General features: G+C 44.2%; 1 protein-coding gene across 6 annotated transcripts in view; it reads right to left on the reverse strand.

The window, feature by feature from the left end:
• The window catches only part of ST3GAL1 (ST3 beta-galactoside alpha-2,3-sialyltransferase 1), a 112,886-nt gene that overhangs the window by 12,591 nt on the left and 78,798 nt on the right, over positions 1-21,497 (reverse strand). For 5 of the 6 annotated variants that reach the window (XM_039524980.1, XM_039524978.1, XM_039524975.1 and 2 more), the window contains 4 exons: positions 14,538-15,372; positions 10,921-11,010; positions 5,416-5,612; positions 1,280-1,459 (listed from right to left, as the gene is read on the reverse strand). In XM_039524980.1, coding sequence (XP_039380914.1) covers positions 1,280-1,459; positions 5,416-5,612; positions 10,921-11,010; positions 14,538-14,840 — 770 coding nt within the window. In that variant the 5' untranslated portion in view covers positions 14,841-15,372. The remainder of the gene's footprint in view (positions 1-1,279; positions 1,460-5,415; positions 5,613-10,920; positions 11,011-14,537; positions 15,373-21,497) is intronic. The other variant, XM_039524979.1, reaches the window with a different exon arrangement.

Raw genomic sequence — 21,497 nt, forward strand, 5'->3', positions numbered from 1 at the left:
CACTGGGTACTGTATTTAGGGGTGATATTTAAGGAGTTATGAAGATATGTCCAGAGGCAGAGTTGGCAAACAATTTTTCTGTTAGATGGAGGATGTTTGTTCACCTGTCTCGGTTCATCTGAAAGTTAAGCCAAACACAATGGGATCTACATTTGCATTCCAAATCAACAAAAGGCTATGAAGTCAACACGGGAAGACATCAGAGACTAAACCCACAGGCGGCTGTCTTGTCTCTGGGGTGCAAACACAACTTTACGGTATAAGACAAAAGATAAAGGATCCCTGTGTTATCCACTTACTGAGAAAACCCCTTGAAGGGCGGGGGTATTCATGACAACCTGGATCCTGCTTATGAGTGACAACCAGCAGCTCTGTCAAAGTCTGAATCCTTGGGAGAGAATCTATTCCAGGGGTCGGCAACCTTTCAGAAGTGGTGTGCCGAGTCTTCATTTAGTCACTCTGATTTAAGGTTTCACATGCCAGTAATACATTTTAACATTTTTAGAAGGTCTCTTTCTATAAGTCTATAACATATAACCAAACTATTGTTGTATGTAAAGTAAATAAAGTTTTTAAAATGTTTAAGAAGCTTCATTTAAAATTAAATTAAAATGCAGAGCCCCCCGGTCCAGTGGCCAGGTCCAGGCAGTGTGAGTGCCACTGAAAATCAGCTAGCGTGCTGCCTTCAGCACCCGTGCCATAGGTTGCCTACCCCGATCTACTCTATAAACAGGAAAAGGTAACCGACATTTTAAGTTTGGTTTTATTTGTGTAATCAATTCTGCTTCCAATATTCATACTCACCACTCATTTGAATCTTTGAATCTCTGCTCTTTGTTGATAAATGTATTCTTGTTTTGATTATAAATACTTCTTAGTGCTGGGAAAGTGTTTGAATCAATGGGGGATTCACGAGCTGGTGTGTATACCATTCCCTTGGGAACAGCAAACCTGGCAGTTCCTGTGAGTGTCCAATGACAGGGGTTGGATACCAGAGAGGGATGCTTCTGAGGCATTCCAGGACTGGGGTGCACCAAGCGTAAAACTGCCAGGCAAAGTAAGGGCTGGCAGAGCCCTGAGGAGAGTTCTTGAGTGACCGAAGGCTTGGTAGTGTCAGGGAGCTGATACCCAGTTACCACCAGGACTCCCTCATACTGGAGGCTAGGGGGTAACAAGGTGGCTCACAATCCTGCCCCCCCCCAAGAAAGCATCACGATGATGACACCGCTGCTATGTCCCCCATCCAGCTTGAGCACCTGTTGGCCTCAGCTTTACTCACAAGTTTATGGTGCCCGTGGTGAGCGCGCTGACGATCCAGCGCAGGTCCAGCGTTTTGAAGGGGATCACAATCATGGTGACATTTTCCGCCAGGTCTCGGAAGCTCTCGGGGTAAACAAAGTGGTGAGTAGTTTTGCTTCCGACGTCCGATTCAAACCCGGCGGTTGGAGCGCGATTCATTCTGCAACCCAGAAAGGAGAGAAAAAAAAATCAAGAGGAGAATTGGTTCCCAAACTTACTAGCTGGGGTGTGCGGAGAATATAATTGCTGGGCAGGGTCCTCGTTTCCATTAAGGGCAGGGGTTCTCAAACGGGGGGTCGGGACCCCTCAGGGGGTCACAAGGCTATTACATGGGGGGTCGCTGACAGCCTCCACTCCAAACCCTGCTTTGCCTCCAGCATTTAAATGGTGTTAAATATATTAAAACATGTTTTTAATTGATAAGGGGGGGGGTCACACTCAGAGGCTTGCTATGTGAAATGGGTCACCAGTAAAAAAGTCTGAGTTTAAGGGTATGTCTGCACTGCAGTTGGAAAGTGTGATTGAGCCCGTGTAGATATACCTGAGTTAGCTTTAATCTAGCTAGATCAAAGCTAGCTAGAGCAATGATAGCAGTGAAGTCAAGGCTAGCCCCGCCCACCCAGGACCCCTTCATGGCCGCTATCCTAAGGCTCCCTAACCTGCCCTGACACGATAAAAGGCCCAAAATTACATTAGCCAGGGGTTAAGGGGCCTTAGTATAAATGGGAAGCAGGCCCTTCGTTTCTAATCCACTGAAACATGGAAGTCTATGTAAGGAATTGTAGCATCGAGGTAAAAAGTGATCTCATTTTACATGAAGTCATATGCAGGACCGTGTGAAACAGTACATGGAAACAGAAGGCCTCCAAGTCAGGTCAAAGGGCTTTTACAAACCCAGGGCAGGACTCTGCCACCCTTCATGGCAATGATTCGTGCCTTACTCCAGGAGTAGTTCCACTGATTTCAGTAGGACCACTCACCGATTACAATACTGCACCGTGTGAGCCAGGAGGCACAAAGCAAGCTACTCTGAGCGGTCCATTACAGCAGTGCAATCTGCCCGCAGTGACACTGTTGTAACCAACGCACCAGGATCAAATACTGATTGAGTGGCTCCCACAACACTCCCATGAGGAGGGCAACTCTCATCCCCATTTTACCGATGAGGAAATTGCGGCTCAAATTGGTTAAGGGACATGTCACAAGTTGCACTGTGAGTAAATGTTAGATTCTGGACTAAAACCCAAGCTCCCCGTCACATGCGCTAACCAATGGATCGTGCCATTGAGCTCCTCACACACAAATGACGTCTCTGATACAGAGGATGTTGACCATCACCTTCCATCTTTCACGCTGATCCTTTAGTGTTACCAAAAATAAGCCCCAAGCAAGATAAAACTCAGTTGGCTTTAGGCTGTTTCACAAACTTCATAACCAACCTGGGCTCAGAGAAAGGGCGGTTTGAGCCTTGAATGAATCGGGCCTGCTGGAGGGTCTGGTAGTTTCAGTAGGAGTCTGGGGCTTCATTTGAACCCCAAACACAGCCAGACTCCAGGGTCTCAACACAAACACTCTGGGATTGAAACCAAAGAAAACATCTCCATGAACTGCCACTGTCAGCCTCAGCCAGCCATTCGTAGAGCCCCCATTGCGTCCAGCAAGAGCTGTTTGCATATCTAAGAATAGAACAGGGCCCAATCAATCATTCTGATTGGAAGGGAACTCTCAAGGTGAGCTTGTGCTTTGAGTTCTTCATCCTGAAAGTAGCACTTTCCGGTGGGTCCCAAGGTCGAGCTAATGAATTACATTGTATGAATTCTGACACCAGGGTCAAAATTATCTACAGATAATTTAAAAAGTCTCTAGATCTTTCCTTTCAGGTGGCAAATTCAGGGTTGCCATTTGTCCATAGGAGAGCTCAAGTTTTCTCAGGCCTGACTTGAATGCCTGAAAATCTAGAGCCAAATTCTGCAAGCCTGTAGCTCCACTGAAGCCAACGGTGCCGCTGTAGCAGCAAGTCAAGAAGAGTTTGGCCTTTAGCTTATAGGACAATGGAAGCTGAATTTAGTTGATGTGGTAACAATATGTTGTTGAACATAAAGAGGCTGGCCTTTCTCTTGGTGCACTGGGTCAATATGTGAGAACATCGGCTCACCTCGGGCAGGATGAATCATCATCATGCATTGATGCCACATCATGGCATGAGGATGCAAATTTCAGAACGGGGTGGGGTTTTTTGGTTTTGTTCCTGCTAGGACAGGATGAAAAGGTGACAACTTTCCCAGCGCAAGGCTCAAGACTAAGCTTAAAGCCACACTGCTCACCATAGCAGGGGGTTGCTAGTGTGTATTGCTCTGGTGTTGAGTAAAGCTCATGAAAGCACCAGAGTAGAGATCACAGACAAAAGGACCCATTTTCAAAACCACATATAGTCTCCTCAGGGCAGGTCTTCACTACCCGCCGATCTATCGGGGGTTGATTTATCACATCTAGTGTGGACGCAATAAAATCGATCCCCGACTCCAGAACTCCAGCTCGCGAGAGGTAGAAGCGGAGTCAACAGGGGAGCAGCAGCGGTCGACTCGCCACCGTCCTCATGGCCAGGAAAGTCGATGTAAGATACACCGAAAAGTTGCATATCTTAGGTCGACCTAGGGTGACCAGATGTCCCGATTTTATAGGGACAGTCTCGATATTTGGGGCTTTTTCTTATATAGGTGCCAATTACCCTCTACCCACAGTCCCGATTTTTCAGATTTGCTATCTGGTCACCCCAAGTTGACCCCCCCACCCCGCTCCAGTGTAGACCTGGGCTCACACCCAAGGATGTAAGCAGTAAGGTCTCAAAGGAGGGATAAACATCTGTGTGTGTTACTCTCTAGCTACCATTAAAAAAAGCCTCAGAAGAGGCCAGCCGCCGTATCAGACTGTACTGTATCCCACAGGGTCATCAGCAACACGCTGGATAGCAGGTGAATGGGAGAACTCCCACCAGCCAGATGAGAGTGCATCTTCTGGTGCAGACAATTCCATAGGCAGGACTCTTTTCTCTGAGCTGGTACCGAACCAGTGCCCCTGAATAGTGGGAGAACTCACTGTGCTGGTTGAGATTTAAACAGAGCTTCTGACCACTGTGGCTGTTGAATCCCCCATGGCATGTTTTGCAAAGATAAGGTTATTCAACCGAGATATCCAGGCTAAATTCCAATTGGGGAAGTTCCATTCTGCCTCACTAAAATGCCCCCTGCAATTTCAGTTGGACACGCTGGTCATCATTTGCTACTTTAGAGGACTAGTGATGCTGCTCGCTGTAACACAACTGGTGGTGTCTAGTGGCTTCCTGTCCTACCTGGGGTTTTCCTGTCCACTATAGAACAGCTACTTCATTCCACTGCAAAAGTAGCTGCATGTCGGTAGTGAAGTGATTTATTGGTAGAGAATATACCAGAGTAAAAGTGAGCGGAATTTGGCCTTTTAGATCAGTGTAAATTTGTAAAAGTCACTTTGGGAGCCCAACTATCAGCAGTAAAAGCAAATATCACATTTATTTAAAATCTCTGTTTTTTAAATGAAGACTCGGAAACACAATTATGCAAAGCCCATCATCGTTTAAAGCAGGCGCAAGACCATATTAGGACAGTTAACACGTGGGGCCAAATTCCACCCTGGTCAAACTAGCTCAGTTATGCTATGGAGTGATGCTAAGGATGCATTTGGCCAGCCAGGGGCCTGATCCTGCAAGGAGCAGAGTACTTTCAACTCCCATTGATTTCACTGGGAATTGAGGGTGTTCAGCATCAGTGCAGGATTTGCTCCTCTGTTTGGTTCAGAGAGGGACACTAATTCCCAGTCCTGATCTTGAGGGAGAAGTAATGTGCTAGTTGCTAAGGGCCCAATCCCACTCCCATGGAAGTCAACTCAAGTACTGCCAATTACTTCACTGGGATTTCACTCAGGACTGAAGCACTGGATTCTGCTCTGATGTGTACCCCCCCTGCAGCCCTGTGGACTCACAGGATGCAAAGCAATGCAGAAATTGGCCCTACAAATGCTGACAAATGTAAATAACTGAGTCAATCAGGAGGTTCAGGATCCCTGAGACTCTTCTGTACTCACCTGAGCACAAAGTCGTGGGCATCGATATCTTGGCCGTATTGAGATTGCCTAAGGTTCCCTGAGTTCCCCACGACGGCACACCTTCTGCACCGGGAGGCGTCTCTCTCCAGCAGCTGCTCCCCGTCACTGGGAATGATCTCAAACAATTCCTTGATAGTATCGTTGATATTTTTAGGATTGCTCTCTCCTTGCAATTTCTGTTGGGAAGAACAGGGTCACTCGGGTCACAAACACAGAAGGCTTTTATCAAAGCAGGGTGTTGCTCACTTCTCCCTGATGCTCGGCTGGGTTCACTGACGGCACCGATGGCATTCCCTGCAAGACGTGCTCCAACTGTTCTCAGGTTGGGGGGAAATCAAGTGATGGAAGCCCCCGTCCCACACACATTTTAACCTGATTTTCCCCTCCTTTCACTTGCCTCCCCACCCCCTTACTCTCATCTGCCAACAGTGTGACATGTGCCAATGGCACATCCCCTTCAGTTCATGCCTCCAGCACTGAATTCAGTAGGATACACTCATGCCTCTGGTTTCCCAGAGCCTATGCCTACCTCCGCTATAGCCCCCTGACATCCCTCTCATGCTGTGCTGAGGGCAGATCAGCACTTTTCCAGGGCATTATCTCCAGCTATGGTGAGCTGTGGAAGAGCCAGCTGGTAGCTGGGGGAGGGGGAAGCCATCATCAGTTAGAGCAGCCCCCCAGAGCAACCCAGAATCCTGGAGGTACAGAGCTACCTTCCCTCCGCACCTGAGCGGCACCTGCTGACAACAGAAGCTGGCCCATCAGCTCTGCCGTTCTCTGGGGAGGTTCGTTAGTGGGTGATCTGGTGCTGTTCCCCTATTCTGAGAAGGGTAGGATTTTAGGGGTGTGTGTGTGGGGGGGGGACCATGCTAAGGTTGTGCCCCCCTTATTTGGGGCCCTGCTCTGCAAGAACTACTACCTCAGCAGCAAACAGGTGGCAGGGAACGCATGGCTGGGCCCAAAAGCACTGCTGCTGTGAAGATCTTCCAGTGTGCTCTGTCTGCTTGCAAGTGTGTGTAGGGGTGTGCAGGGAGTGTGTGTGTGTGGGGGGATGGGGTGCATGGGCAGGGGGAGAACAGCTGGGGCTGCAGAGGGACACTTCTGTCATTGACCTGCTGTTAGCCTCCGCCATAAGACTCCGGCTGCTCTGTAGCCTGGGATCATGGTGGTGTACGGGAGCAGGCAGAGAGGACAAGGAGTCCTCTCCCTGCCCATCTAGGGATATGAGCTAAGTTCACAGTTCAGATTTTGACACGTTACCGTCCACTTCCCTCAGAGCTGTTCAAGTGCCACTGTCCCATACACATATGTACCTTTGCCGCTTTAATTTGCGCGGCAAAATTTTACCCCCCTGTCCATACAACATTCTGAAATGAAAACCTAGACAGGGTTTCTGCATCTGCACTGGAGCTGTTTACCTTAGAGGAGCAGAGTAAGAGGGGATCTGATAAAGGTACACAAAGTAATGAAGGTGGCAAATTCGTAACTGATCAAAGGAAATACCTTTTCACATAACACTGAACTGGTCTGAGGGACTTATAGCCACAATATATCATTGAGGCTAAGAGCTTAGCAGGAGGACTTAAAAGAGATTAGACCTTTATATGGACAATTAGAATTTCTACACTTACAGCAAAGATTAAAATAAGTGTTTTGGAAAGGAGCTAAATGTTCATGCATCAGGCATTCAGACAACCTCTAAATAAAGGGGGTCAGGAAGTAACTTTATCTGGGGGCAGGTTATTCCATAGCTTCCTTCTGTGGGGTTCTTATATCTTCCACTGAAGCAGCTGGTACTGACCACAGCTGGAGATACGATACTGGCCAAGTTGGACCACGGTCTGAGCCAGTCTAGCATAGTCTGTGTTTTCACCTGGACATATTTTCTCTCTGGTTACACTAATATTCCCTGCACTAATTCAGTGTAAAAAATGTAAACTGCACAACTCACTCTCCTGCTTTTCTTCCTTTCTCAGGAGCGGCACTGTGTAAAAGCCAATGCAAACCACTAATGGCTGCACATCTGGATAAGTATGGCAAAAATAATCCAAGAGTAAGGCTGAAAGGAGCCAGATCAGTCAACATTAGTACAGTATCTGCCCAGTCCAAGGTGTGCAGTCAAGCAATTGGAGCGCAGGCTTGTAGTCAAGACACTTAGGCTGAAATCCTGGGTTCACTGACGTCAATGGACTTTAAAGCTCCCAATGACTTCAGCAGAGTCAGGATTTCATCCCTGATTCCATTCTTCGCAGTGTCACTAATTTGCCATGCATCTTGGGCAAATCGCTATCATGTCTGTGTGCCTCAGGCTCCCAATGGGAAGCACAATTCTTTAAGTGCTAAGTATTTTATTATTATTCTAAAATGTCACGTGTGATGTGGCAAATATGGGCTCGTATAGATCTAAACTCTGCAAGTCGTTTGTGAACAGCCAACCTACCCAAAATATATTTCCAAAGCAAATGTTTTCAAACATAGCAATGCCCTTTAAGGGCAGAGGGACTGATTCAAAGCCCACTGAAATCACTGAGAGTATCCATTGGTTCTGTGCCGTATGATTTGCATCAGGCCATACAGCCACCGCCCGTCTGACCATCTCAGATGCAGCTTGTTTTGAGTTATCTGAACACACAGAGTAATGTCTTATGTGGGTACAATCAAATACATTCTTAGGTGCCTCACAAAACCAAATTTTTAAATACACAAATTAAATTTAAATGACATACCTGAGAAAATTCAGGCCAAAAGGTAATTTTTAGAAAGTACTAAGGCTTTTAATAAAATTGCCTTCTCAGCCATAACTATACATCACTAGAGCAAAGCAGAATTACTTTTTTATGGGTTTGAAGAGTCAAAAGCCAAACTGCACATTCCTATGGATAGCGTTAATCTATTTATATAGTTGCAGGGTCAAACTCTGATTTCTGCTACATCAGCGTAAATCTGAAGGAACATCCCTGAAACTGATTTAATTAAAGAATGGTATCAGGAAAAGCAGGACTTCAATTTTCAATTTCCCCTTAGCTTTATATTATAATAAAAGCTATAACAGAGGTCATTACTGTTTACATTACAAAATCACGCAGAGTTCCTAATGAGGACCAGGACTGCATTGCACTGGGTGCTATTCATATATAAAAGAGAAAGCAGCCCTGGCCCCAGTGTGCACCGTAAATGTCCTGTTTTCACTTGCTTATAATTTTCTCAGCAATTCTCTTTTTGGACTAAATTTTTGTTGCTTAATCTCAGCTCAGAGCTGATTGTTTTGGAATGTCAGCACAAATGACATTCAGCTATGTGAGCTAAGAGAAAAGGTGCAGAGTTGAACTCAAAAGTGGGTGAATGTTAAAATTTCACGTGCAGCCATTTCTTACTAAAGAGTATTTTCTTGGTTTGTTTAAAAATCTATTCTAATGGAGCTAAATTATAAGCCCTTAAAATTCATCTTCATCCATGCACAATTTTAGGACTGAGATTTTTGATTTCTCACCTCATAGTCCCACAGCTGGGCTTTTCCTGTATCTACAAAAGAGTGTATAGTGAGCGGTATGGATCAACAGCTTTGAAGAAGAAGTGGGATTCAATTAATGTTACGTTCTAAACCTGACGGATCCCCTGTAGCCTTAGGCAAAATGCTAAAGGAAGAGTAGACCTGAAATCCAGTCAAGTTAAAAGTAGTTTCTGATTCTGCACTTGGCTCTGAATCAATTTTTGCAGTTTTACAGTTACATTTTCTTAAAGCGTTTTTAATGTTTTTCCTCTCTCCGGTTGCTGTGTAACCCACACATGCGAAAAGGGAAACCAATTATATATGGGCTCCGTGAAACTAACTATACATGGAACTGTCAAAACAAAAGACCCTGAAAAATGCCCTGACTAGTTGGTTTCTCTTAATCTCTTTTAGATAATAATAATTACACATTTTCATGCAGAAAAGACGTTATTAAAATTGATGGTTTCCCTTTAAACTCTCTCCATCTCAATTGGCAAAATACAGATAATCCTGAATTTGCCTCATACGGCTGCTGTCAGGATTAATGTTTGTATAATGTTTTATACATGAAAAGTGCTATATAAGTGTTTATGTTAATTCTATAAAATTAACATAGTGATGTAATTAACAGCTGTGCAAAACAGATTCTCACAAACCTTTAAATACTGTGCCTGCATTTTCAATTTACTCTTTTCTCCCTCTCTGTTTTTATAAACAGTTAAGTAATTTAAAAAAAAAAAGAAATTAATGCAAAAACCCATGTTGATGCAACAAATGCCATACTTAAAATCAAATCATGAAATGCAGAAGTTAATATTTTCCTCTGTCATTTGTGTTTGTTATATATTGACAGTGAGTCTAATCCAGAATCCATTGCATTCACTGGGAGGCAGCATATTCTAAAGGATAGAGCACTAGACAGGCAACCATTACTGCCTCTGCCATTGAACTGCTGTGCACCCTTGGGAAAGACACTTCACCTCTCGGTTCCTCTGTTTCCCCTCCCAGGTTTAGTCTGTCTTGTTGCTTCAGACTGTAAACTCTTTCGGGCAGGGACTTTCTCACGCTGTGTTTGCAACGCCTAGTACAAGGAGGCCACTGGATCCGCAAGGCACTATCTTAATACAAATAACAAGTCTTTCTCTATTGGTCAAAATGAGGTTTGGACTGTGTTCAATGGTTTGGTTCTCAAGATAGAAAGGAAGACACTGTCCCTCTGTTTACCCCTCCGTGCAGTTGATAGCTTCTCTCTCTGATAAGCAGAAGTTGATGCAATAAAAGATATTACCTCACCCATCTTGGCCCTGCTTAAAGGAGACAGATTACCAGAAGGCTTCTAAAGATGCATGTTTATTCAGTATTTCCAGCCCAAACATTCAGAAACCATGAGTCAGGTCCCCAAATAACCATTAGATGGCCTTAAAAATAATGAGCTTTAAAAAAGCCAGTATATAGGGGGAGGGGTCCTTTTATTTTGCTTTCTGTTTTTCAAGCCTGTAAGTGTTCACATTTGCAAACTTTTCTCTACAACCATGAGGGTTAGAAACTTAGTTTTCATTTTAGATGTAAGAGGAGTGTTTCACTCAATCATATGACCCTGGGAACTGTGGCATTAAGAAAAACACCAACTACCCCAAGACTCCTGATAAAATCATGCTCAGGTAGTGACTGGATGAATGATACGTTTGAGTGAAGATAGCTGGGGGAGTGGGAATGTGATTTTTACTTATAGCAGTTTTCGTTTACTGACGTCAGAGGAGTTACTCTGGATTTACAACCGAATAAATGAGATCAGAATCTGCCCTCTTAAGTGACATTTAAACACAACGAAAAACAAAACAAGCAAACAACCACTAAGAAAACTTTAAATAAATGCTAACTTTAACACTAGGTGAATATAAGCTTTTCAATGGTCAGTGGCTGAGTTTCTATGTAGGTTTTAGGGTGCACTGCCTGATTATTATATTTCAGTCTAAACCCATTGACCTTACATTATTGCTTCCTTGTATTTCAACTGACCGAATACTGCAAAAGTAGCCACGGTCTGTGTCCCAGAGCAAATAACATTCGAATTGAGTCAGCTAAGAAAGGGGGAAAGCAAAAATGAGATAAACAGAGAACATTGCCTCACACAATATATTGTGCCAGGTTTTACACACACACAGAGGCTTACACTTCAGATTACAAAAGAAAAACAACTAAAACACAAACGATAGCTCAGAAGATCAATGTCAGAGGATTGGGCCAAATTCTGCTTTGAGTTACAATGAGTGCAGGGCTGGATCTGAGAGCAGAATCTGGACCACTACTGTGCGGGGGTGGGGTTATATAAAAGGATTATTTTGGTCATCTTGCTGAGGTCTAAGCAAGGAAAACTGGGTATGGGATATTCAAGTTCACCACCCTTTTTAAAGCAAAGACCCAGTGAGGTAATTCTTGACGTGACGTCTGCATGGGGATACAGGGGGTAAGCCTATATCCTGTGTAGCTCAAGCAATCAGTTACAACATGCAATTTTTACTCTTTTAGGGTCCAAGCCTGACAACAGGTCTTTTGCTATTGACTTCAGTAAAGGCAGGACCTGGTCTATACATAGGAGCAAAGAACTGCTGTTGATTTTTCATGGGTGTCTTGGAGCGACTCACTTTTTACAGTGACGTAGTTGAGAGCATCACCTGGGCCAGGGTATGAAAGTAATGTACAAAGTCAAGAACAGGAAAAGAGGTCTCCCTTTTGCACTTGTCTCTCACCCTCAAGTGAAACGGAGGCATTCAGATATTGGTTAACATGCTCTGAGAACAGTCGTCATTTTAATACAACTGGACAGTCTGATCCTACAACACTTATTGGCTTGAATAATCCTTACAGGCCTATTAAAGGATTAGGAGTAAGGATGGCAGGATCAGGCCTTTAGCCTGTGAGCTCTTTGGGGGCAAAGGCCGTCTTTGTGTCTAGCCCAGTATCAAGTCCTCATCTGTGTTTAACAGACATACACACAGTATAGTTCCACAGATAAATAATAGCTCCACTGCACTCAAAATAGGGTCTACACTACACGGCCACCAGAACAGTTACACGTCAGCCCCTCTGCTGTTACTGTTCCCCTGAAAGCAAGTTTAAGCCACTACTAGCAAGCCATGGTCCCCTCAGTAGCTATTGTTTCAAGCACAATTACATAGGGTTACCAGATAGCAACTGTGAAAAAACAAGACCGGGGGTGGGGGGTAATAGGCACCTATATAAGAAAAAGTCCCCAAAAATGGGACATCTGGTCACCCTACAGGGAAAAGTCACAAGTCAGTAAGATGGGAAAACCAGTGCCACTAAAATTTGGTGACTGCCCGGATTTGTAAAGATCCTTTTAGGGCTGGCCAAGTTTTTACAGTCACTTTCCAGAACAGCATAGATTTGAGGCCCTTGGACATCAGGAAAAGCCTTGAACATGAGAACCTTGCTGAGGACCATTTCCTAGAGAAAAAGGCAATGCAGGGTTTCCAGGAATAATGCATATATAGACAACAGCTGCGGTTTGATAGCTAAGGGCCAAATTCTGACCTCAGTCAAAGGGAACCATGTTTTAGATGAGATACAAAACAGCATCCTGTCCACGTGTCCAGGGTACTTTTTATATGAGAATGGGCATTAGCTGTAGTGTCTTAGCCAGATTCCAGAACTAGGGTTGAATTCTGCCTACCTTAACTCCCCTGGAAATTTCTCCAGGCTGCAACAGGAGTTTGCACATTCCATCATAGGCAGCCCAGCTCTGCCAGCTCCCACTGTAAAGAGCTCATTGGCAGGGTGATAGCTATGTGGAGAGCTCTACGAAGGACATTCTCCCCCACAGTAGCCAGGGTTTAGTGCTAGGAACAGCATGCCGTTATCAGACAAGCCGGTGAGCCAACCAAGAAGTGCTGAGTGCCCACAGTTCCTGCTGAGGCCAAGAGAGATGGGAGGAGCTCCAGACTTTGCAGGATTGAGCCCATGATCACCTACCCCGCTAATGCAATGTTAATAGAAACTCTCCTTCTCACAGAGGAGACTTGAATTACAACACCTATACCTCTGGAAAAAAGTCACCCCTTTCCAACGCTGCCTGCAGGGCAGAGATGGCTTGTTTACTTCTGTGTGGTCCTTGAGCCTGTCTGTCAGGAGAGCATTTCTGAAGCTCAGAACTAGGGTCCGGTCTAATGCCATAACACAGTACTGGCTAACGCCTGTCTACACACACGGTGATATTCGGATATAGTTAAAACAGTACAACCCTCCCAGGTGTGGATACAGTTTTAGTTTTAAATGTGCTTATTCCAGTATCATTTATTCCCAGACTCGGGGTTCTGGTAAAACTAATATTGCAAAAAGAGGAAAAAAAAAATCACACCCTTAATGGACATGGTTGCACCAGTAAAAAACAAGACCAGAAGGCTAGAGAACTGAACACGGGTGGAGCCAGATCTTTGGCTCCTCCCTCCTCCTTTTCATGAGACGTCAGCAATGGGAGTGGCGGTGGGGAGAGGGGGGAGAAGAGAAGGGAAGGGTCTAAGAGCTCAGCTCCTCTTCTCTTCCCTTGCTGTCTCCAGGGCTGCAACATGAGCACAGCTGAAGAGACCGAAAGCTAAAGCACACATAGACCACAGGCAGAAGCTATGCAAAGGGAGGGTGACAGTTGTAGGGTAGGCTGCCTCCCATGTGCCCTCTTGTATCCAGGGGTGGCCCTGCCTGCATCCTCCTGCCTCAGTTTCTCCCTTCTAGGGGCTTCTTCAAGAGCCCGCTAACCCTTTTGTCCATTCACAGCCCTTCTCAGGCTCCGGTCTATTGAATTAACAAACATTCAGGGTAAAATTCTCAAGTCCCTCTGTTCGGCCTGGCCTTATTATGTCACTCCCAGGCCTTTCCTGCCTGTAGCCTCACTCCCTATACTCCAGACTTCTCTACTGGAGACCACTCACTCCCCAGCAGCCTCTCTGCTCCACTCTAGTATCCCTGGGAATCCATCATGGGCAGCTTCCTGTTACTTCTTATAGGAGGCTGAGCTGATCTCTGCTCAGGTCCACTTCCTTTTGAAGCACTTGGAGGAGAGGAAGGTGATCAGGAACAGTCAACATGGATTCACCAAGGGCAAGTCATGCCTGACCAACCTGATTGCCTTGTATGATGAGATAACTGGCTCTGTGGATATGGGGAAAGCGGTAGATGTGATATACCTTGACTTTAGCAAAGCTTTTGATATGGTCTCCCACAGTATTCTTGCCAGCAAGTTAAAGAAGTATGAATTGGATGAATGGACTATAAGATGGAGATAAAGCAGGCTAGATCATCGGGCTCAACGGGTAGTGATCAATGGCTTGATGTGTAGTTGGCAGCCTGTATCAAGTGGAGTGCCCCAGGGGCTTCAATTCTCAATCTGGAAAATGGGAACAATATTACTAACTTTCTCCTACCCTTTGACTGTCTTGTCTATTTAGACTGTAAGCTCTTTAGGGAGGGACTATCTCTCAGTAGTGGACAGTGCCTAGGCCCAGTTGAAGTCTCTAATTACTACTGAAATACAAATAATAATTACACTACAAATTTCACACACACACACACACACACACACACACACACTTACCAGCCACCACTTGTAGCTCTCTTCTGGAATGAAGGTGTTCCGAGTGGTGAGGAAAGGCTGAATAGTCTGATTAAACCTCTCATCGAACCAGAAGGAAAGTCCCAGCTCGGGAACACACGAATTACAACTGCATGGTCTCTGGGGGTATTTCATTAGTTTTTTTAACTGCATGACAAGCTGCTTGGGATCCCAGGTGACCAGCACCGAATTGTGAGTGTAATTCAGCAAGAACGACGTTATCGTGATGACAAACAATAAGGCAAGCGTAAACATTTTCAGATTTTTCTTCTTGATGGCGACCATCTTTCCTTTGGGGTTCCTTCGTCAGGCTGTCAGCCCGTGACTCAGTGACTGTGGTAAGGCAAAGAGGCAGGTTGTCGCAGGTTCACAGGGGGTTTTTTAGGATCAGGTGTTTAGGCCAAACAAAGCAATTCAGTTATCTTCACTGGCAAGGGGAGAGCCTTCATTTTACCCTGGGTGATTTAAAGAAGAAAAATTGGATTGTCCTTTTTTTTCCCCCTTTTAAAAATGATCCCAAATCTCACTCTTCAACTCGCCTGGAAACTGCTAATTTCTCTCACTGAGCATTTAATCAAAACTGATCACGATGATTTCCTTTCCCCATTCAGGAAGATTGAGAGGTAATTAATATCAGTGTCTGCGACTAGGTTTCCTGCATGGGAGTAAGACTTGAATGACAGGAGCTAGATAAAAGAAGATTGCTTTTTCCTTAAAATTATTTAATTGATGTGGCATTAAGATCATCCTGTGGCCTCAGTCCCAGGTGATACAGGTGCTTTGATGCTCATTTAAGTCACAGAGAGTCACTTGCCATCTGCAGAAACACAAAAGGAAAAAAAGCCACAGTCAGAGATGTTTGAGTTCCTTCCAGCTCAGTTTGTTTTACTTTCCCCGCCCACTGGCTTCAGATCATCTCAAGAACCACAGTAATAAAGCCGGCTTCTGTCGCAGGACTTGCACTCTGAAAAGTTTCACAGCAGCCTCTCCAGAGGGAGGACTAAGGGGCCTATAAATCAACAGACAGTGATTTGATTTCTAATGCTTATGGAGTTAAGGCCCTTTTAAATTACCCTTTGCAGACACCACACGGAATCAGCTCATCTCCTTAGACTGAACTTGATACCTGCCAGTTACACAGAGTAATTATAACTAAGGATAACTGAACAAGAAAGCAGAAGGCAAAAGGGAGAGGGAGAGACACACACACACATATACAACCGCACCCACAAGTTAGTGGACCATATGATTTAAAGAGCCCCAAGAAACAACAGGTCCTAAGCCCTCAGAAAGGGGAAGGGAAATCAGGCCAGAAGCTCGCTCTGTTCTAGATATGCTTTTGAAAGGGTTAAGGAGCTTTGGAGAGGTATTTCTTCCTACTTCTACTATCAATGCCAGAGAAGAGGATAGGGCCAGCCCCGACCTAAAATGTTTTCATGGGATGTTGGGTGTTCCCCAGGGCAAGACCCCAAACTTTTCCTTGCTTTGCTCTTTGCCTCACGCAGAAATCAACGGGAGTTAGGTGCCTAAATACTTTTGAGGATCTGGGCTCCAAAGACTAAGCTTATACATGTAAAGCTTATAATGGCACAGCTGTGGTAGTCAGGATGTGGCTGGAATTTTGAATTGTTTGGGGGGCGGAAAGTGCCATTGTTTAAGTAATGCATCCTGTACATTTTTGGGGGGGGGGGAATCAAAACCAGCCTCATTGAAATTTTTAATCTAATGAAAAGTCCTCCCCCGCCCTGAACCCTTCAAAAGGAAAACAATACTTCAAAAGTTCATTGTTTTTGTTAAGCTAGTTTTTCATTTTTCAATCAGCTCTATTATTACACAGCTCAAAGTATTACACTTACTGGGGGACTCAGTGACATTTCAGCCCACAAGGAAATGGGAGGGGTGCTGATGGCAGGGAAGGATGGTGATACAGCTAGGGCTGGCAGTCAGGGCTATTCCTGGCTCTCCTACAGGCTTCCCGTCTGGTCTCAGGGAAGTACCCAGGGTCAACATGCTTTGAAAAGTAACCCCTGATTTTGAGCATCTCAATCGGAGACAACATACGCCTGCTTTTCCGAGGAACTTCTAATGAGACTGAGTACTCAGCACCTCTGAACATCTGGCCCAAACCCAGGCACCTAAAATTGGCAGCCACTTTTGAAAATCTCATGTGTCAGTTCTCTCATTTGTGTAACAGGGATGATAATACCGACAGACTTGTGAGTTGTGCAGCTCAATTAATTACGCTTTGCAAAGTACTGTGTGTGCCATGTATGGCTGGGGCTGAACAAATACACTTACAGGGTTTCAGAGACTGAAAAGTGTTCCCAAAGTTCACCGGTAAGTACAGGCGTCCATGAGTTTGCCTGTTGCCAGGGAAGAAGTGTAAGGACAAGTGTCCTTCACTGTAACAGAACCTCGTTCAGAGGCTACAGGTATTTTACAGAATCATACTCCACAACAAATGTGTTTGCTAGTGAATACTGTGTGGCTTTTGCTCTCGGTCTCCCACTCTATGTCCTAGCAGCTGAAGGGGATTGGAGGGCTTGAGGAGGACACTTACAGTATTACATCAAATGTTCACACTCCCAGAGCATGTACCCTAGGCACACACTAGGAGAGTCAGCACCTTCTCCCTGTTAAGAGATGAGTTGAGCTAGCATGTTTGGATCTAGAGTTGCTACTGGGCTTGTCTTCATAGGAGGCTCAGAAAAAATAAATAATCTGAATTAACTAAAGATATGAATTTAAAGTGAATTAGTTAAACCACATTAAACCCATGGGGATGCTCTTATTCATAACTAAATAATCCACTTAAAATTTAAACTTTTAGTTCATTCAGATTCACATTCCTGAGGTTTGATCCATACTTACAAGTTATATTGGCATAGCTATGCTGGTCAGGGGTGTGAAAAAAACACACCTGTGACTGACATAGGTATGCTGACAAACTCCCAGCGAACATGAAGCTATGTCAACAGAACTAACAACTCAGGGAACTGGTGTTCCTACCCTGACAGAAAAATGCCTTCTGTTTGTGTTGGCTTGGTCTATAACAGGGGTCTATGTTGACACAGCTATGCCAATGTGACCATGCCGACATAGGCTCTGTAGTGAAGCCATACTCTGAGTGTCTGCATATAAACAAGCCCTTAGGAGACTGGGTTCCTGGCTAATCCAGGAGAAGGGTGAGATGATTCAGAAATCTCACAGCTGGCCTGGAGAGGAAGGACGGTCTTCTGGTTAACAAGATCATAGTTCAACTGCTAACTTTCTGAATGACTTTGGGCAAGTCAAAGGATATGACTACACTGCAATGTAAGCCATGGGTTAATAGAATTCAAGTTATAGACCCAAGGTTTGTTGACCTAGATCATGAGTGTCTACATGCATTTGCAATCCCAGGTTAGGAATTGGTGAATCCTGGGTCCCAACCCGGGGTGCCAGCATCTACACTGCATTATGTGGGCCCAAGTCCAACCACCCTCTCAAAATGTGGCCGCTCTAGTCCCTTGTTCATGGTGCAGTGTGGGAAAACTTGACTGTCCAACAAACTTGACTGTCCAGAGGACGAAGGAAGTTGTCCTTTGGAATTGTGGGATACATTCGGCAGACTCCCAGAGCATGAGTCTAATGGGGCTATGTCTAGACTCCAAAGCAATAGAGCTTGAACCCTGGATCCCAACTTGATTCAGGCTTGGACCATCCACTTCTGTGGGGTCCTGGGACCCTGAGTCCAAGCCCTGGTTTAGCACGATTTGTGGGTAGACAGAAAGGGAGTTAGACCTGAGCCTGAGTTCAAATCCTGGGTTTACATTTCAGTGTAGATATACCCTTAATCTCTCTGAGTTTCATCTGCAAAATGGGAACAATACAAGTACTTCTTTTGTCTAGTTAGACTAAGAGTTGTATAATGGGGAAGCTATTGTAAAATAAACTAGGTGTGAATTTAAAGCTTAATTGCTATTTTGTATGAACGTGCCACGTGGACACTCTTATTCTGCACTGAGAGTGCCTTTGTACGGTTTAGATTAATCACTTCCAAAGTGGTTTAGGCTAATCTACACAAAGGTGCTCTTAATGTGGAATAAGAGTGTGCACACAGGCAGCTAGTGCAGAATAGCGATTCTGAACAAATTCCCCCTTGCAGACAAGCCCTAAAAACTCTTCAGGGCAGGGCCTGGCTCCTGGTGTGTTTGTGCAGTGCCTAGCACAACGGGGCCCTGATTGCGGTTGCAATACAAAATAATTAATCATAATGTTAGTTCTTGCAAGAATTCTCCCATTTTGGGCTAAAATCAGAGCCCCCTTCCCCCCAATCCATTCCAGTTCCAGTTCCAGATCTGATCCCGAGGCAAAGCCACAGGACCCAGTGGATTCAACTCGTCTCCTTACGTTTGAGGGATGCGGAGTTGGCTATTGATCCATGAGAGGACTTCCCTCTTATCCCATGATGGCTTACTTTTCAAAAGTCAATTTAAATTAAATACATTTAAAAAAAATTATAAATTTTTTAGAAATCTAGACCTGTTATGTGCTTTGGTGTATTTTGCATTATCCTTATGTTAAATTTGCATTATCCTAGAAAACATTTATTCATATCTCTTTTATATGTTTCAGGTCAAAGTGAAAATGAGAAGACAAAAAACAATACAACATTTTTTTCCATTCAAAGGCCTCAAAAACTAACCAAGGTGGAGAACATATCAAGAACCAAGAATATATCAACATGTCATCTGAAGGTTCAAGTGGTATATCTGCATCTGACCAGCCCGATGCACAAATACAGCTACCTATTGAAGAAACCAATGTTTGCCGGTCAAAGTGTTCCAATTTATTGAAGTTACAAAAGATGGCTACTGGTGCACCTATTCCAAAAAGCTTACAAAGAAGGAAAGCTTTCCAATGCTATAACTGGTAAAAGTGGAGGACCTTGGTTTGTCAGACCAATTAGCAAAGCCAATGCTGACAAACTACGTGAAAAGGCAGCAAAACACCAGGCCTCTGGACTGCATCAACATGCAGAAAGCCTTATAAGCCCACTTTCAAAACCAATTTTAGAAGTACTTAATGAGGCTGTTAAGAATGCTGGAGACACAACATAGTTCATAAGAACAAACATGGCTGTGGCATCCTACTTTCTATTTAAGCAAGAGATACCACACACTACAAACTGCAGGCCAATGTTAAGTGCACTGTCATTTCTTCATCCTGAAGTTGAACACTGGTTCCAAACAAGACCAGCAAATGCTCACTATCTTTCTGCAAGAAGCTCAACTGGCTAGACGCAAGTGGTGCAACAGTGAAAGACTCAACAGTTGAAAAGGTGAAGAACTCGCTCACCACATTCAAAAAATTTGCATACATGGCTGATGAATGAACCGATGCAAATGGGCATCAAGTATTAAGTCATTGTGTACATTATCTTGATATCAATGGTAGGCCAGTAGATGCATTTCTAGATGTTCAAGTTATAGAAGACACATCAGCTGCATCTGTGGCAACCCACATCTTAGAAGAGTTAAAGGCTTGTCAATTGGACCCCAAACAGATGGCTGCTTGTGCATTTGATGGAGCTGCAAACTTCTCTGGAAGACATGGTGGAGTACAAGCTTTGCTCAGAGAAAAGTGTAACCCTAATCTCTCCTATACACACTGCAGAGGCCATCTACTCCAACTAGTGCTAGTACGAGCTGCAGATTCTTCAAAAGACATTTTAAAAGCTATACATTTAATGTCTTCATTATATTCTTTTTTTCAGCAAGAGTCCAAAAAGACTGAATATTTTGGAAAATATAGAAGACACACTGGGACTGAAGTTCAAATTAGTTCAACCTGGGAAAACCCACTGACTTTCTCATGAGCAATCCTTGGCTGTTGTCTTAAAATTACTGCAGCTGTTATTACTGCCTTTGGAAAGTATCTACCAAGATGGGATGGATCTAAGTAATGAGGCTGGTGGATTACTTTTGCTATTACATTCAGAGAAGACTGTTGCCATTCTCTCTCTTGTAAGTCTACTGTTGAAACCACTTGGGTCATTAAACAATGCCATCCAGGCATCTGCTACAACAGTAGTAGATCTTTGTCCAGCAATAGAAGCTACATTTGGATCAATCAGAGAGCTATCCATTGAAAAAGTACTGGAAGAAGCAAAGACTTCAGTCCAGAAGTTGACTAATGAAGGCATTTATATTGAATCCCTAAGTCAAGAGGACAAGAAGTGTTTGTTAAGACAACTGAAAAAGTACACAGACTTGATGCTTAAAAATCTACAACAGTGACTTCTAGATTCTACTCAACCTCTACATAGCTTTTTACAGACGTCTGTCCTATAAAACACCAACAGTTGAGTGGAGTGAGGCGCTACCAGCAATGGGGCTGCCATGTGATCAGGACAGAATAGAGAATTTGAACACAGAGTGGAATATCATACGATGAAAGAATAAAGATTTGACTTCAACTTCTTTATCATCATCACTAGTGGCTCAACTCGATTTTTGTGTTCTGTTTCCTGGGATGAAAGAAGTAGGAATTCATCTCTTGCTACTCCCAGTCACAACAGCTACAGTTGAGCGTTCTTTTTCATCATTGAACAGAACTGTGTTCTGAAAGAAGTCGCCTTCTGCCTGATCATGGAACGGAAGTACCGGACACACGAGAAGCAACCCAAGAGGAACACACTGCATTCAAGAAGTTCATTAGCAGAGTTGTGCAAAATAAACCCAGAAGGATGTAGACGTCGTGCTTCATAGAAGGCTTGAGTAGCCAATTTTAATTTATGTGATGATTTTAAAACATGAGTTAAATCTAATAAAATGGTCATGAAACATTTTTCCGTTTTTACTATGGTGCCATACAACCCCCCTTCGCCCTCATGGTCTCACCCTTCATCGGCCCTGACACCCCCACCCAGTAAATTTGACCCCCCCCCCCTCAAATTTC

The sequence above is a fragment of the Mauremys reevesii genome, linkage group 2, assembly GCF_016161935.1.
Source record: "Mauremys reevesii isolate NIE-2019 linkage group 2, ASM1616193v1, whole genome shotgun sequence".
Classification (NCBI taxonomy): Eukaryota; Metazoa; Chordata; order Testudines; family Geoemydidae; genus Mauremys; species Mauremys reevesii.